At 35.1% G+C, this 19,180-nt stretch overlaps 1 protein-coding gene across 1 annotated transcript; it reads right to left on the reverse strand.

The window, feature by feature from the left end:
- Positions 1–12,397: 12,397 nt before the first annotated feature.
- On the reverse strand, positions 12,398–18,219 carry LOC149196405 (uncharacterized). The gene is made up of 3 exons (XM_089408274.1): positions 17,110–18,219; positions 16,789–17,002; positions 12,398–16,614 (listed from the first exon to the last, which is right to left on the reverse strand). Exons 1-3 carry the CDS (start codon positions 18,217–18,219, stop codon positions 12,398–12,400), a joined length of 5,541 nt encoding a protein of 1,846 aa, XP_089264400.1.
- Positions 18,220–19,180: the final 961 nt, after the last annotated feature.

Below are 19,180 nucleotides of genomic sequence, written 5' to 3' on the forward strand. Positions count from 1 at the left end.
ATTAGATAAATATAAATGATATTACATAAAGATAATAATAAAATTGATCACAATGTAAAGAAATTTTAATATATTTAATTTTGATATTTTTTTATTTTATGTATTTTTTATGAGTAAATTTTTTATTATTATTATTATATATATATATAATTTTTTCAAATTTTATTATATCATATTTTAAATATTTTATATTTTAATTTTTTAGTATATTTTTCTAATACTTAAAATTATTGTTGAAACACATGCATATGTTATTTATTGAGATTATCTAATCTATTTGCTTTAGAGGGGTGTTGATTTAAGGAGAGTAGATTATATTGAATTTTTTTTCTAAGTAAGACTAAATATATTAAAAAAGTAAAAATATAATACATCAAGGCTTTGTTTCAAACTCTTCAAACTCTGTTTATGGTGTTCATCGAAACAGTTGAAATTACCTCAGATTGGGGAAACCAGCTTGAGTTTACAAAAATAGTTACCATATTACATTGTACTGACATGACAAACACCAAAATTTAACCATGTGACCCAGCAAGATGGTGCTTCTCAGCTATACTCGACATAACAGCAAATTAGCATAACTACTATATTGCTAATCAGACTCAAAAATATCAAGCGATTGGACCAACCCGTGATCTGCCTGAAGCCGATTTGGTTCATGTGTGGCTGCAGAAGCTAGAAGGCTTCAGTTGTTTGGCTCCTCCTCAGGAGGTTCCTCGACCATGGGACACGCATACAGTTCCCAATCATCTTCCGTGTTTGCCACTGCTTTCTTCTCAGCATCCCCTGTAGGCCCCTCTACCTTTTGAGTGTCTCTTGTGTTGCCAGCGCATTCCACCGTTAAAGCCACGCCTGCAGAGCTGCCACCTGCTCGTTGAAAGTCATTTGCATGCTCATCGTCACCATACAGTCTCCGAAGCTTGGTTTCCTGACTAGCTTCCCTTGAATTTTCCCCCTGCATATCACTTAGATCCTGGTCACTCATGTCCGGAGAATGCTCCTCAGAACTTGTCCCTTGATCGCTATCCGACCTTTCTTCTTCAGTGAAGACGACGGTTACCTTGGCAGTGATAGTGGGTTTGTTCAGCCAACTATGGAACCTGAAATGGGTGGCGTGAGAGGCGGAGCCGGGACGCTGCTGTGAAATTACAGAATGGAGCCCAGCATCTCTGTGCGAATCCCTTGACGCCATTCCATGCCCGCGCCTTCTGCTTGCATAAGAATAGTGTCTGAGCCGAGGTCTGGGTTGAGGCTCATCTTCCTGATTCTGTGGAGAGGAAGGGGGAGTCAAGCTTCGCCCAGTTTGAGGTCTCGCTCTGCCTCCCCAGGAGCCTCCATAACGACTCCTCATATGCTCCCTAACCATCCTGGTGAGAACTGGAAGTAGATCAACTGGAGAATTAGCAGGGGATGGGGATTGATTGTAGAAACAGGGTTTTTGAGCAGAATTTAGAGGGCAAAGCATGGAGTGGGAGAAATGGAGGCCATTTCCCAAGTCTATGCAGCTAAGGTGCCAACAACATTTTCCAATGGCTGTTCTGCTACCAGCCAACTTTGCCTGTAGCGGACAAGAGCTGCGGATCGGGGGACGAACAATGGGAGCAGGAGGTGCCATTCTAATATCCATTTCTCGGTTTGAGGAGTTCTTTATTGTCATCTACATGCTGGACAAATATCTGTTGTTGTGAGCCTTGATCCAGACCACTTCCATCACCTGGCTGGTCCTTGCGCCGACAAAATTTAATGAGCCCATTAATTCTCTTGGAAAACACCCGCATCGTAGATTATATTGAAAATTAAAATTGTGCTCAAAGTTTTATTTAATAATATAATGTACAAATATAAACAATTGATTTGGTCTAAACCTTAAGATAGACAAACTATATTAGACATACAATTATTTAGTTGAGTAATTATCTCAACTTTACATGAAACTAGGAAGCAAACTTGTTAGAGGGAGTCTCTCAAACCAATTAGGCTCAACAATCTCCTAATTAATAGGAAAAGACTCTGTGTGGAAAACCAAGTGTATATTATGATCAATTATCTCAATACATCATAACCATAATCACACCTAAGATAAGTAGGAGTTATATACTCAAAAACTCCCCTTTAACACTACTTGTCTTAATCTCAATAAGATGAGGCCTTTATCTACATCTTTTCTGTAGCACATGCTCCACCACACACTGAAGTACCTCCTAATCAACAAATTCTACCTCCAATTTCACCTCATGTCTCAATCATGCAGACATCACTAAACTCAATTCCTCCATATAAATGGAAAACTGCACTTTGAGGGATGCTCCACCACACACTGAAGTACCTCCTAATTAACAAAGTCTACCAACAATTTCACCTCATGTCTCAATCATGCAAACATCATTAAACTCTATTCCTCCATATAAATGTCAAACTGCACTTTGAAGGCTCCTGTGAGGGAGTTATACTCAATCCTCCTCGATACCATGTTAAATTTAGGAGAGTGGATTTTATTGCACATTAGAATTGTCTGAGGGAGTTATACTCAATCCTCCTGGGTACCATATTAAATTTAGGAGAGTGGATTTTATTACACATTAGAATTGTGTTGAGAGTTTTATTCATCAATATAATTGACAAATATAAATATAATAAACTTAGTCATAATATAGGAAAACTATCTTGGACACACAATCACTTAGTTGAACAAATGTCTGAAACTTACAAAAAACTAGAAAGGAGAGAATGGAGAGAATATCCACCATATTGATTTATACATTTAAAAATACAATAATAATTTCTCTAACAAAATTCTAAATTCTAAATTCTAAAAAAAAAACTAAACTTATCCCTTGATTATTAATCCATCAATAAAATTTCTAATTTAATTTTACTATCAATGTGACATATATAATTTCCAAATTTATTACCACTTTGAAACACATAATTTTTTTGAATATCAACCAAAATCTCAACCAAATTTTCAATCTGACATATTTAATTTTCAAATTTATTACCACTCTCACATACATAAAATACTTTTTAAAAATCTCAACAAAATTCTCAAATTCTAGAACATCTATATTTAAGACCTTAAATTATAGCTCTAAAACTTTTCACCTATCACTTTAACCATATAAATATCTTCAAACTTTAATAACACTTAAAGTTGTCCTGAATCCTTATCCATTATTTAAAACCTCAAATTATAACTCTAAAAATTTTCACCTTATCACTTTAACCATACAAATGTCTTCGAACTTTAATAACACAGCTCTAAAACTTTTCACCTATCACTTTAACCATATAAATATCTTCAAACTTCAATAACACTTAAAGTTGTCCTGAATCCTTATCCATTATTTAAAACCTCAAATTATAACTCTAAAAATTTTCACCTTATCACTTTAAACATACAAATGTCTTCAAACTTTAATAACACCGAGTCCTGAAATTTTAAGAACAGTTCAAGTTTTCCTGTTTTCCTCAATCCTTATCCATTCGCCTGGGAAAAACCACTAAACATGAAGGAGCTGTTAGCCTTCCTCTCCCTTTGTTTTGTAGTCTCCATTGGCCTTTTTGAAAAATCGATATAAAAAAGATAATTAAACGTTTATACTACAAAGCAATCTATGAAATAAAAAACTCAAAAGAGGGACTTGAGCTTTCATTTTCAGTAGAAAATATTAATTTTCATTTTTGCAGGATCCAGATATGGTAATCTTTTAATCATCCCATTCCAACGCTTTACAATGTGGGACATAAAAGCTTTCTATGAAAACAACAATTACAACTCCACATGTCAGGGGATCAAGCTTCAGCAGTCAATTATTTTATCATCCCATTTCAATGCTGAGAAACTGTTACTAGCATGAAATCAATGTCTCTTACCCTGACATGGAAAAAAATTTATTATTATGATCTACCTTCAGTTAATTCTGTAAATTTTATAGTTGTGTGGGTCTCTTCACTTAGTACTATAAATATAAATAATTTCAGTATGCAAACTGAAAGTTATGAAAATTATTTTCATCACCTACCACTGAATTTAATAATACATTAATTTGCTATTTATATATTTTTCCTTCTCCACTATAAATAAAGTCTCTTACCTTGACATGAAAAATTTATTATTATGATCTACTTAATTTTATAGTTGTGTGGGTCTCTTCACTTGGTACTATAAATAATTTCAGTATGCAAATTAAAAGTTATGAAAATTATTTTCATCACCTACTACTGAATTTAATAATATATTAATTTGCTATTTATATCTTTTTCCCTCTGTACTATAAATAAAGTCTCTTACTCTGACATGGAAAATTTATTATTATGATCTACCTTCAGTTAATCTTGTAAATTTATAGTTGTGTGGGTCTCTTCACTTGGTACTATAAATAATTTCAGTATGCAAACTAAAAGTTATGAAAATTATTTTCATCACCTACTACTCAATTTAATAATACATTAATTTGCTATTTATATATTTTTCCTTCTATACTATAAATAAAGTTGAGTATGCTTATATATAGGCAGACTTTGCTGTAAAGCAGCTTTACTTCGTGAAGTCTTTATAAATTAAATTATTGTAACATGCTTTTACATTCATTATCTATACAACTATTAATGAATGTATTGATTTTTATTATTGTTGAATTGAGCCTTCTGTGATCCATATTAGGTTACGAAAGATTTTTCGGCGTAAATCACAAGATCTATCATTTGTCAAAGCGTTTGGAACCAACTAGTGTGGTTCATGGTCAGGACAAGGTGAAGAACCAGATCCAACTTTGCATGATAAATAGCTTGAGCAGAGCCTCCAACAGCTAACTAGGCCAACGGCTAAATTGGAATAGGGACCTTATATAAATAATAATGGACCATTCCTCTAACTAATTTAATTTAAATGGTTGTTAATTTAATAAATATATAAATAATTTAATTTCATTGGTTATTAATTTAATAGTTAGTTAAAGGGAATTAACTAATAAATCCATAGAAAATAAATATTAAAATAAAAGTATAATTAACTATTTATAGAGTTCTTAACTATACATATAAATATTGGAATAAAAGGAATGATTAACTGATTCTAGAGTTAACCAAAATAATAATAATAATAATAATAAATAAATAAAAAAAACAAACAAATAAATATATAATAAAGTAATTTAATAAATAAATAAATGATACTGAAAAATTAATTAAATAAATAATACTTAAAAATAAAATAAAAATAAATAAATAATACCCAAAAAAATAATAAATAAATAAATGAAAATAATAATAATAATAAAATAAATTAATACATCAATAAATAAATAAATAATGCTAAAAATATAATAAATCAATCAACAAATAGACGATCATAGACTTCCTAAGCTAGCTTTAAATTCCAGCCAAAACCACCTAAGGCTCAATCAAGGGTGGCATAAAGACACAAGGGCCTGGTTAAACTATTGGGAGATCAACGAGAATGATGCATTGCAAAACATAAATAGCATTAAAGATATTGTTACTTCTAAGTTCAAAGAAAAAATGTGGTGTGAGAAAGATTTAGCTGCTAAAAGAAAATTAAGTTATAATAAGAAGGTCATCAACCCCACCCTAGAAGATCAAAAGTATCTCTCTATTTTAACTAGCTCAAAGTAGAAAATTAAGATAGCAAAAATTAGAACGAATTCTCATGAGCTCCATAGTGAAACAGGTCGTTGGGTAGTTCCTAAAAGGCTATGGATGGAAAGGATCTGCCATATATGTGAGAATAGGAACATATGAAAACCACTTCTTCTTAGAGTGACCCACGTAAAACCACATTAGATCTCAGTTTCACAATCTTTGTTACAATACTGACCTTCCTAGCCTTTTACAATGTCAAAATTATAGTGAGCTCGGGAGGTTTCTCTCAAAGCTTTTTGAGCATAAGAATAAAATCTTAAATCAAAATAAATAATTTGTTTCTTTAGGTCCGATAGACCATTGTTTGGTCTCAGCATACTTTAACCATCATCATCATCATCAAATAAAAATAAATAACTGAATAAACAATATAAAAAGAAATAAATAAATAAATAAATTTTGTAGATATTAATTTTAAAAAAAAAAAGAAGAGAGAAGAAACTAGGGGAGGGGAGTGGGAGGGGAGGAGGAGGGGCGGACAGGAGGAAAGCAACTAGGAAGAGGGAGTTGGGACCCAACATCTACTGATCTTCTAGCCATCCTCTCTATTGAGATTGCACGACCTCTTTTCAATCTCCAGAGCTTCCCTGAATTTCTGATGATGGAACTCTGAAACCCTAGCAATGACACTAGCCTCCTCAATGGATGTTATTATGGAATGGATGTTATTCTCGGTGATTTGGAAGGTTTAATAATAACTTCCCCACTTAGAATGTTATTCTTGGTGATTGGGAAGGTTTAATAATAACTTCCCAACTTAGGTTTCAATCGAAGATGAAACATGATACGTTGTTGTCAAATGACACAATCATAATGTAATCATACTTCTGGGTGGTTGGGAAAGTTTAATAATAACTTCCCCACCCAAATATCATGAAACATTATATGTTACCATCAAATAACACAACCATAATATAATTATGATGTAAACGATAATATGTGAACCACACTTCTTCTAGTGGTCGCACCCCTTTTAAAAAAAATAGAAGCATTGCTATAAATTTCAGAGATTTTCATAGTGTGTATATGGGATTTGGTAAACTATAATAATGTACATTACCAAGGCCCAACACACATTTTAGCCACAATTAGGATTGCTTAGAAAGTGTGGTTTGTATTTCAATATTATTGGTTGTGAAATAGCCTTAAAGTTTAAATTTATTATTATTTTATTATATATATATATAATTTTTTCAATTTTATTATATTATATTTTAATTTTTGTAGTATATTTTTTTAATACTTAAAATTATTGTTGAAACACATGTATATTTTATTTATTGAGATTATATAATTTATTTGCTTTAGAGGGGTGTTGATTTAAGGAGAGTAGATTATATTGAAAATTAAAAGTGTGCTCAAAGTTTTATTTAATAATATAATGTACAAATATAAAACAATAGATTTGGTCTAAACCTTAAGATAGACAGACTATATTAGACATACAATTATTTAGTTGAGTAATTTTCTCAACTTTACATGAAACTAGGAAGCAAACTTGTTGTAGGGAGTCTCTCAAACCAATTAGGCTCAACAATCTCCTAATTAATAGGAAAGGACTCTCTATATAGACAACCAAGTGTATATTATGATCAATTATCTCAATACATCATAACCATAATCACACCTAAGATAAGTAGGAGTTATATACTCAAAAACTCTTTAACAACTACTTGTCTTAATCTCAATAAGATGAAACCTTTATCTACATCTTTTCTGTAGCACATGCTCCACCACACACTGAAGTACCTCCTAATGAACAAATTATACCTCCAATTTCACCTCATGTCTTAATCATGCACGTCACTAAACTCTATTCCTCCATATAAATGGAAAACTGCACTTTGAGGGATGCTCCACCACACACTAAAGTACCTCCTAATTCACAAAGTCTACCTCCAATTTCACCTCATGTCTCAATCATGCAAACATCATTAAACTCTATTCCTCCATATAAATGGCAAACTGCACTTTGAGGGCTCTTGTGAGGGAGTTATACTCAATCCTCCTGGATACCATGTTAAATTTAGGAGAGTGGATTTTATTGCACATTAGAATTGTGTTGAGCGCTTTATTCATCAATGTAATTGCACAAATATAAATATAATAAACCTGGTCTTAATATAGGAAAACTATCTTGGACACACAATCACTTAATTGAACAAATATCTGAACCTTACAAAACACTAAGAAGTTTAGTTGGAGAAAATATCCACTATATTGATTTATACATTTAAAAATACAATAATAATTTCTCTAACAAAATTCTAAAAAAAAAAACTAAACTTATCCTTTTATTATTAATCCATCAATAAAATTTCTAATTTAATTTTATTATCACTTTGACATATATAATTTCCAAATTTATTACCACTCTAAAATACATAATTTATTTTTTTTAAAATCTCAACTAAATTTTCAATCTGACATATATAATTTTCAAATTCTAGAACATCTATATTTAAACCCTTAAATTATAACTCTAAAACTTTTCACCGTATCACTTTAACCCTATAAATATCTTCAAACTTTAATCACTCTTAGTTTTCCTGAATCCTTATCCATTATTTAAAACCTCAAATTATAACTCTAAGACTTTTCACCTTATCACTTTAACCATATAAATATCTTCAAACTTTAATAACAGAGTCCTGAAACTTTAATAACACTTGAAGTTTTCCTCAATCCTTATCCATTCGTCTGGGAAAAACCACTAAACATGAAGGAGCTCTTAGCCTTCCTCTCCCTTTGTTTTGTAGTCTCCATTGGCCTTTCTAAAAAACCAATATAAAAAATATAATACTACAAAGCAATCTATGAAATAAAAAACTCAAAAGAGGCACTTGAGCTTTCCTTTTCATTAGAAAATATTAATTTTCATTTCTGCAGGATCCAGATCTGCTAATCTTTTTATCATCCCATTCCAACGCTTTACAATGTGGGACCTAAAAGCTTTCTATGAAAACAACAATTGCAACTCCACATGTCAGGGGATCAAGCTTCAGCAGTCAATTATTTTATCATCCCATTTCAATGCTGAGAAACTGTTACTAGCATGGAATCAATGTCTCTTACCAGGACATGGAAAATTTATTATTATGATCTACGTTCAGTTAATTCTGTAAATTTTATATTTTATAGTGGTGTGGGTCTTTTCACTTGGTACTATAAATAATTTCATTATGTAAATTAAAAGTTATGAAAATTATTTTCATCACTTATCACTAAATTTAATAATAAGACATTTACCATTGAGTAATTTGTATGAATCATTTATGTTCCTTTCTTAGAATTCATCCATGTACTTCTAGAAGTACGCAGTCGAGATAATCGGTGGTTAGGTGCAATCACCGGGCACATTAATTTGCTATTTATATCTTTTTCCTTCTATATTATAAATAAAGTTAAATATGCAAATGAAAGGCTAGGAAATTTATTTCCATAGCTTATACTGATTTTAATTTTATATATAGGCAGGCTTCGCTGTAAAGCAGCTTTACTTAGTGAAGACTTTATAAATTAAATTCTTGTAACATGCCCTTACATTCATTACTTATATCGCTATTAATGAATGTATTGATTTCTATTATTTTGACATAATAGAAGTATGGTTATTAATGGATGTTATTCTGGGTGGTTGGGAATGAATGTATTGATTTCTATTATTTTGACATAATAGAAGTATGGTTATTAATGGATGTTATTCTGGGTGGTTGGGAAGGTTTAATAATAACTTTCCCACTTAAGTTTCAATTGCAAATGAAACATGATACATTGCTCTCAGATGACATAATCATAATATAATCATACTTCTGGGTGATTGGGAGAGTTTAATAATAACTTCTCCACCCAAATATTTCAGATGAAACATGATACATTACCATCGGATAACACAACCATAATATTATGATGTAAACGATAATATATGAACCACACTTCTAGTGGTCGCACCCTTTTTTAAAAAATTAGAAGCATTGCTATAAATTTCAGAGATTTTCATAGGGTCTATATGGCATTTGGTAGAATATAATAATGTACATTACCAAGGCCCAACCCACATTTTAGCCACAATTAGGATTGCTTAGAAAGTGTGGTTTGTATTTCAATATTATTTGTTGTGAAATAGCCTTAAAGCTTCAATTTTTTAGAGGAGGAGTGAAAAGTATACACGTCTTCAATTTTTTAGAGGAGGAGTGAAAAGTATACACATCTTCAATTTTTTAGAGGAGTGAAAAGTATACACGTTTTTATTTTATGCTGGATTTTTAAAATTTATTATCTTAGCCACAATTAGGATTACTTAGAAAGTATGGTCTGTATTTCAATATTATTTGGTGTGAAATAGCTTTAAAGCTTTAATTTTTTTTGGAAGAGTGAAAAGTATACATGTTTTTATTTCTTGGAGAAGAGTGAAAAGTATACACGTTTTTATTTATGTTGGATTTTAAAAATTTATTATCGAAATTTTATATTTTTAATTATAAGTAAATAGAATGTAAATTGTAATAATCAAATTATTATTTTTAATAATGTTGGATTTCAAAAATTTATTATTGAAAATTAGAAAAAATAACACAAAAGTAAATTTCAAAAATTTTAAATTTATTTATTTTGTGTTTTATATATTGAATTATAAGTAAATAGAATGCAAATTTTAATTATCTTCCGGAACTACTAGGTGATTTTGGTTTTTTCTTCACAAAATATTGTTAAACAGATCATGTTTTCATGATGGTTATCTGCCACATGGTTTTTCAGATGCTACAAGACCATCTGAACTTTTTGTCTGTATATCTCCTCAATATAATATCAAGATTTTCTTTCTAGAAAAAAATTTTAATATTATAATTTTTTTTTAGATTTAAATTATATCATTATTTTTTTTTTTAAGTTTTAATTAGATTTTTAGTAAAACTATATTACAAAATTATTCTAAACATAGTTCAAGTAAATTGCTATTTAAGATTTTTTTTTTGGACGAAGAGTTTTAATATACAAAATCTAGTTTTTTGTAATATTTTTTTTTTTTTTTAAATTGAAGTTAAGTTTAAAGAAACTAATACCTGCCTGTAGTTTCCAGGATCATGGTCTTACCTTCCCTTTTTTTTTTAATTTTAACCTAAAATGTTTTAAAATTTATTATAATAATATAATACACATAGTAAAATGTTTTAATTTTTTTTATTTTTTTTTGTAAGCTGAGGTGGTACTCTTTCTATTACTGAATAGAAAATAAAACAGAACATAGTATCAAAAACATATTAACTCGCCCTCATGGGGAAACCGAGTAATTAAGCCATCTAAAGTTTTTAATGGCCGACCAAAAATAGAAAGCCCAAAGTCTGATTATCCTTGCAAGATGGACTAAACAGTCCTGAGAACTCCTAATCCTACTGGTCTGCATAAAATATATTCCCTTATCTAGAACATGCAAAAAACTATAATTAACTAGACTATGAACTTTCCTATACATATCTTTTCTCAGACATCTTCAGTTGCAGGTTGCTGGTTTGCTCCTCCGTCTGCTCCCTGATGTTCTCCCTTCAATAGCTGTTGTAATTCATCCAATTTCTTCTCTTGCCTCTCTAGAGCAATGTGTATGAACCTCAGTTCCCTACGCAATTCAGGGCCTCCCTGCGCTATTTCCACCATCTCAGTAGCAACTTGCTCTAATGCTTTTGCCAATAACCTTTTCATTACCCAGTAAATGTGGAGAGATTGCTTGAACAGAGACATTCTGCCCCTGGTGTTGCCTGGGTCATGCAGTAAGAATTCCCAGTCCTCCATTTCTGCATCAGATTGGCCTTGAAGAGACTCCTCCTCCAAATGTTGCATAATTCTTCTAACCTCTGGATTTGTATTCTGCTGATAGGCCCTCTCAGCCTGGTGAATTCTCTGTTCCATCGACCTCCTCGTTTTTTTGGCTGGTCCCGCTTCCTGCTTGGTGTTCTCGCCTTTTTCGCCTTCATTCCTGCTCTGCCCCCGACCTCTCTTGCCGCCCGTATCCACCCTACTTCCCGCTCCCCTATCACTTCTTCTCATGCCGTATCTTCTTACGCGCTCCATCTGCGGTGCTGGCTGATCCTCTTTCGACTGCTGGTTCCCACCGCCTGCTGATCTGCCCTGTGCGTTAAACTTCCTGTTAGCTTCGCGGCGGGGTTCTTCCTCCTCAGACTCGTCCGTAATCTCAAAAATTTCGGCCGGGAGCTCCTCTTTCGCAACAGCCTTGCCTTTCCTGTCCCTGCTCTTGTCAGCTGCAATATTCAGCTCCTCTGCCACCCTAGACTTCATCCTGGTTTCCATGCTATCTCCAATTATGCCACGGGGTATGCTCTGGTGCCGGCTAAAAACTCTCCTGTCTCGCTGTCTCACTGCTGTTCTGACCTCTGCTCGCTGAATTGGGGAGAAACTAATCTGCTGCCTTCCCTTACCCGTCTGGGTACTTATTATCTTTCCGCCCCCGAAGTATGCCACTATATCGGCGCTGCATTGCCGCCATTTATTATCCGGGATGATGCCTCTTCTGGCCATCATTCCTTGTTTATCATTTACTGTCTGAAGTTCTGACATACCGCTCCACCATCCTCTCCGATCGCGCGCATTAATTATTTCACGGTGGGGGTGATCCTGAGATGCCTTCCACGCACGCCGCCGGTGTACTGCATTGTGCATTACCATCATATCAATCCTCTGTCCATACTGACCTGCATTCATTAACCGAGATCTCCAGTCCCGCTCACCTATCCAGCTCATTAATCCTGGCGTTCTCGCTCGTTGCCTGATCATGATCTTCATTTATAATCTTTGCCAAGTCTACCCAATCTCTGCTGGCACACACCGCTTTCCATTGGCTGTCTACAATGCTGCCTCGTCCTTTACAACCCCAGTTCGCCAGGAAGTCGGCCGCGCGGTTCCCATTCCTCCTTACATGATTAACTAATTTGTATTCTATCCTTTTTAACAGACCCGCTATCTCTTGGACAATTCCGGCAGTTCTCCAACTGCTTGTAATTCGTTCCCAATCTCTTCCATTGCTAAGTTTCTTCAATATTTCAATCGCGATCTGGGAGTCACCAACTATTTCCAAGTTTGTATAACCATTTCGGATTGCAATTCGCAGCCCCTGGTGGATCGCCCAAAATTCAGCCTCATTATTCGTCATTTCCCCGCCCCATTCAGCGTAAATCCACCTTACCTGCTTCTGACTATCGCGAAATATGCCTCCGAAACCAGCATTGCCAGGATTCCCTTTCGATGCTCCATCAAAGTTTAATTTGATGAAGTTATCTCTGGGATAAATAAATTTATCTGAATTTTGGATTCGCGCACTATGCCTGATGTCCTGCTTATGATACACCATCTCATATTTTAAGTTTAAACTGTTCAGGATCATCTCCTCAGTTTGATTAGCCTTCCAGTCCTCCACGTCCCATTTCTCCACCAAGATTGTTTCCCTCATTAGACTGACCGCTCGTCTCCATATAGTTTCCGAATCCTTTATTTTGTCCTGGAATATTCGGCGGTTCCTTTCTTTCCATATCATCCATAGCACGAAGCCTGCAATAAGATCCCAAGCTCTGCTAACAACTTTACATTGGAATTTCTCTTTATTCCATTGGAAAATTATTGCGTTAATGTCTCTGGGAGTTATCTCAGATTTGCCGAATATCTTTCTTGTATCAACCCATAATTTCTTAGTGAACGAGCAATTAATTAGGAGGTGATTTCGGGTCTCCTCTTCGTTTTTACAGAGACAGCATCTTGAGGGTCCACTGAAGCCTTTTTTTTGAATTCTGTCCCAAGTTAGGATCTTGTTCTTAGCTGCAAGCCATATGAATAGGGATACTTTCGGCCACCAGTTGCTTCCCCAAATAATCTTCCATTCAAGATTCTCCTCATTTATAGCCTGTGTGTCCGCTAAGTAGTATGCCTCTTTGACGGTGAAAGATCCTTTCATGGAGTTCCCCCATCTAAGAATGTCCCTTCCTGTACGAGCTCTAATTTTCCTGGAATCCACCTCTTTCATATAAGCTTCTTGTTGCTCTTGATTTAGCTCACCGTCCCATTCAATTGGTTCTATCCATTTTCTCCAGATTCCGTCCAATTCATTATCTTTCCAATAGTCTTTGACACATTTTCGATTTCCCTCTATTCTTTCCTGAAGCTGTTGGACCGTCTGAATTTTGTTCATTTTTTCCTTCTGCTGCCATTTGTCATCCCAGAAGTTGGCTTCCTCTCCGCCTCGAATTTCCCAGAATGTATGGTTTTCTACTATATCTCTGTTCTGTCGAGCTAGATCCCAGATTGTTGAACCCTTGGGGGTTTCTCTCTGTCTTAAAATGTCAACTATTGTGTCTGGCATATTGTATTTGAGTCTCCAAATGGCTTTCCACAGGTCATTACCCTCTCTTAACCATCGCCACCAGAGCTTCGCTCCTAACACTTTGTTGAGTTTTTCCGGGTCGCGTAAACCCAATCCTCCTTTTTCCTTCCTCTCTGTTAGGTGTTTCCAAGAAACTAGGGCCCATTTTTTCTGTTGATTCGCCCCTCCCCAGATAAACTTTCTCATGATCTCTCTAATCTTTGAACAGACTCCTAAAGGGGCCGCCATTATCGACAGAGGATATATGGGAATAGCTTGGAGGACTGATTTCGCCAGCACTACCCTTCCTGCCATGTTTAAAGTTCTAAAAGCCCAGTTCGCCACTCTGTTTCTCAATTTGTCCAAGACTCCTTGCCAATTTTTCAATTTTTTGGATGTGAAGTCCAATAAATTCCCCAGGTATTTCGTAGGCAGCTCTCCTCGCTTAAAGCCCATCAGTCTTGTAAGATGAGTTTTAATCTGTTCCATAGTATTAAATATAAAAACACAGGATTTGTCTCTATTAATTTCCAGTCCAGAAGCTTTAGCAAATAAGTCCAAAATCCTCTTCAGCTGTCTCACTTCTTTTACAGTTGGTTCCCCAAATAACATAATATCGTCAACGAATTGCTGATGGGTTAAGGGCAGATTATTACCCCATAGCTGCAAACCCTTGATTTTGTTCGCTGCCCGTTCTTTTTTAATATATCTACCAAGGCCTTCTGCTGCCAATATGAAAAGAAACGGAGATAATGGGTCTCCCTGTCTAATTCCTCTAGACGCATTAAAAGTTTTTGAGGGGGTTCCATTAACAAGTATGGAGAAGTTCGGAGTTGAAATTAGACTATGAATCCACTTTACCCATCTCTTGCTGAAGCCAAAACTTTCCAGGACTTCTTCCAAGTATTTCCAATTCAGTCTGTCATAAGCTTTCGACAGATCTAATTTAATCATCATGCCCTTTTGTTTTTTCATTTTTAATGAGTGGATAACCTCTTGGGTTACTACAAGGCCATCTAGGATTTGTCTACCTTCTACAAAACCCGTTTGTTCAGTAGATATTAACTTGTCCAGCAAGGGTTTCAGTCTTTTGGCGATCAAGGTTGTTATTATCTTGTAAATAACATTACACAATGCTATGGGTCTAAAACCGTTGGCATCTTCTAAATTATCATTCTTAGGAATCAGAGCATAGAAGGTAGAGTTAATGGCAGGCCATACCTTCTGGTTCATCCGAGATTCTTCTATCAATTCTAGGATTTCTCTTCCCAGAAAATGCCATCCCGCTTGGTAGAATTCAATCGTGAAGCCATCTGGACCTGGAGCTGTACCTTTTTTCATGGATTTTACTACTTCTTCTATCTCCTCTAAGTTGGCAGCTCTCATCAGAGCCTTATTTTGGTCTTCTGTAACTAATCGTGGAATGGCCGAGCATATTTCCTTTATTGCTTCCGATCTGTCAACTAGAGGCTCTGCTAGGATATCTTTGTGATGTTCCACCAGCACTTGCTCGATTCCTTCTTGCTCCACTACTCTTTCGCCATTCTGGTCTTTGATGGATAATATCCTATTTCTTTGTCTGTGTTGAATCATTGCCTGATGAAAGAATTTTGTGTTCCTTTCCCCTTCCCTTAACCATTTTATTCTTGACTTCTGCCTCCATAGAATTTCTTCTTGCTTTCGCCTTTCCTCTAGTTTTCCAAGAATTATCCCTTCTTCTCTAATGCTCTCCTCTGACCTACCTTCTGTTATTATCTTTTGTTGCAGTGATTCCATTTCTCCCTCTAGTTTTTGTTTGTCTTCCATAATGTTACCGAATTCCTCCTTATTCCATTTCTTGATTCTCCCTTTCAACTCTTTAAGTTTCAGTTGGAATGTATGCATATTTCCTTTACCCTGAACTGTACTTTGCGTCCACCATTCTTCCATTTTCTTTATGAATCCCGGGTCCCTTAACCAAAAGGCTTCAAATCTGAAGGGTCTCCTTCCACGATTCCTTTTAATATCCACCTCTAGTCTGATAGGCCAATGGTCAGATCCAAGAGATGGCATGATCTTCGCTTCAACGAAAACATCCTTGTTCATAATAGCTTCTGATACTAGGAAGCGATCAAGTCTCGATGCTATCTGATTCTTGCCTCCCCTCCTATTGTTCCAGGTGCAGATTCCATTGATAGTTTGAATGTCTACAAGTCTTAAATCATCTATCATATCATTGAACATATCCATGTATTGATCTGACTTTCTTATCCCTCCTTTTTTCTCCTCTAGGGATCGGATTAAGTTAAAATCGCCTCCTATAACCCATGCAGCCTCTGGATAAATTCTACGAATTACTTTCATGTTTTTTATAAAGCTTTCTTTTTCTCCTGGGGAATGTGGGCCGTAAACCCCTGAGATGACTACCTTTTCTTTCGTTCCTACTATTCTACCAATGCCTGTAAGGATTCTGGTCATACTGGTCCAGCCTTCTAGGATGATGTCGTTTGGGTTCCACAAAATTGCAATTCCTCCCGCAGATCCAATAGCATCTTGCCCCATAACTTCGTATTGAAGCTTATTTTTGTTGATTATTTCTTCCAACTGCTGCACTGTAATTTTCGTTTCCTGAAGAATCATAATACTCGGCTTGTCCTTTTTCAATTTCTCTTTCATGTACCTCTGTTTTCCTTTACTATTCAGACCCCTAATATTCCAGCTGATGATAATCATTTAAAACTTTTGATAGGAGGGGAAGAATACCTCTGACAGAGGTATCACTTTACCTGAGTTTATCAGCGTTTCTCCCACAGTCTGAATGGCTTCACTCAACGTTTTCCGTCCTCTTTTCCTGCTGTTTTTGCCAGAGCCGTCCATTCCAATCTGACCATTCTCCTGTTCACTTACTATGGTTATCTGTTTATCCATGTTCTCCCCTTTTTTTCCTTGTACTTTTGAAATGCTTCTTTGTACAGTTGTTTCTGTTTCTCTGGTATGAATCTGCTATCCAGGTTTTTCCATTCCTGAATTAACTGTTTCATGATTTTTTCCTCCTCCACCTCATTTTCCATCTGGCTTTCCACTTCCATCTGGGTTTGGTTTGTTACTGTTTCTGACTTTTCCACAGCCCGTTCTTCAGCTGCTTTCCCCGTATCTGTTTCTTTTCCCTTAATTTCTTTAACTATTTCCATTGGCGTATTCCCAAGATCTTCATCATCCTCCAGGTTCACTTCATAATCCTCGTTTTCGTCTTGGAGGATTTGAAACTTGTTTTGACTCGCTGTATTAAGGGGCTTTTCTTGTGTCTGAGTTTTGGAGCCCTCTTTGCCTTGTTTCTTCCTTCTTGTAACCTGTTGAAAGTCCCTATCTGCCTCTTCCATTTTTTCTGATTCTCTTTGATGTTCCTCTTGATTTCTATTTAACCCTTCCTCCTTATTCAGCGGACATTGTCTATATAGATGGCCGTACTCATGGCACTTTCGGCACCTGAACGGAATATGTTCATAGTCTATTGGCTGTTGCCAGATTTCATCATGATATTCCAGCTCAATATATTCTGGAAGGGGTTCTGCGATGTTCATGTAAACACAGAGCCTTGCATATGATGTATATTTTCCTCGCTTTGTTGCTTCTGCTATTTTGACAAAGCCCCCAATTGTTTTCCCAATCCCCTCTAGTATTTCAGGATCCCAAAATTCCACTGGTAAACCAAACAATCTAACCCAGATTGGGGCGGCTAGCATTCTTTCTTTTTCAGGGTTATATCGTTCTTCCCAGTATTTCATAAACAGACCCGCATTGTTCATAAAATACGGTCCTTCCTCAAAAACCCTTTCCTTGTCCTCCAGATTCGCGAAGATGGCTGTAAAAAACCCTTTTGCTCCCAGTTTCAGATCTATATGTCCTTTTGGTCTCCACCTTTGATAAATCCACCTGTACAGTTCTTTCTCAGTTGGCCAATACCCTACAAACTTGCATATCAGTGCATGGTCCTTCATGTAGCAGTTATATTCCTCAAGTTTGTTGCAGGGAATGACATATCTAGGTTGTTTTTGTGCCCTTGGAAGGCATTTCCCACCCATCCTCTTTTGCCATAGGTTACCCATCACTGGTGCGTAGTTTTCCTTCTGATTACGCTGCATTCCGCTTGCACTGGTTTCACCTGCTACAACATTTTTATAGGAGGGGATCTCTCCCCTCCCCTGCCGATTTTCCATTTCCTACTCAGCTCTAATACTTTTAATGTTTAACCTCGTTTCTCTGCTGAAAACTTATCACTTAAATTCGTTTATGCTTCGAGATTACCTTGCTCAATCCGCCTGCCGTGCCTCTCTTCGACTTCTGCCCCACGATTTCCACCTGCAGCTCTGGAGTGCTGCGTCGTCTGCTAACCCTAGCCTGCAAACGCGCCCGTGAACCCTAAGCGCCGGCTACCCCCCAAACCCCCCCCTCAAAATGTTTTAAAATTTATTATAATAATATAATACAAATAAATTATAATAAGTATAAAGTGTAGATTAATTGATTTATATGGGATTTAGTGCTTATCAAATTATTGGTTCAAATTTTAAGAGGAGTTGAGAGTGTTTGTTGTGTTCAAAGTTTTTGAATTTTTTAGATATATTTTTTTGGTTTATATGACCGGAAATCTAAAATTTTAAAATAATAACATAATTGGAATAAATCATAATAAGGTGCAGAGGAATTCATTTGTATGAGGTTTAGTGCTTATGAGATTATTGGTACAAATATTATGGGGAGTGGTTGAGAGTGACAACCACTTGTGGTGATAGAGTCTAACCATTCAAAGTTTTTGACTTTTCTAAAACATATATTTTGGTCTATTTTACCAGAAATGTTTTTTGAAATGGTAAATTTGAAATTCAAATTTTTTAATTTCATGGTGCTAAATTGTTTTGTCTATTTAAAAAATTGCCCAGAAATTTATCCAAATTTTGGCACTATTTTGATAAAATCCAACATAATTTTTTGTAAATCCAACATAATTTTTTGTAAATCCATATTACAACTATCAAGCTCCAAGATTTTGAATACCCCAAAAGTTTTTGATGGTGTTGAATCTATTTCCAAGATAAAAACCTGATTCAAACATTCCTGCGGCTAAATTTTTTGAATTTTTTTACTAAATTCCCATCATTTTTCATGCCGCAAATTCGC

Source organism: Pinus tabuliformis, chromosome 2_2 (assembly GCF_031772625.1).
Source record: "Pinus tabuliformis cultivar Carrire ecotype Pingquan chromosome 2_2, CPIR1, whole genome shotgun sequence".
Taxonomy (NCBI): Eukaryota; Viridiplantae; Streptophyta; class Pinopsida; order Pinales; family Pinaceae; genus Pinus; species Pinus tabuliformis.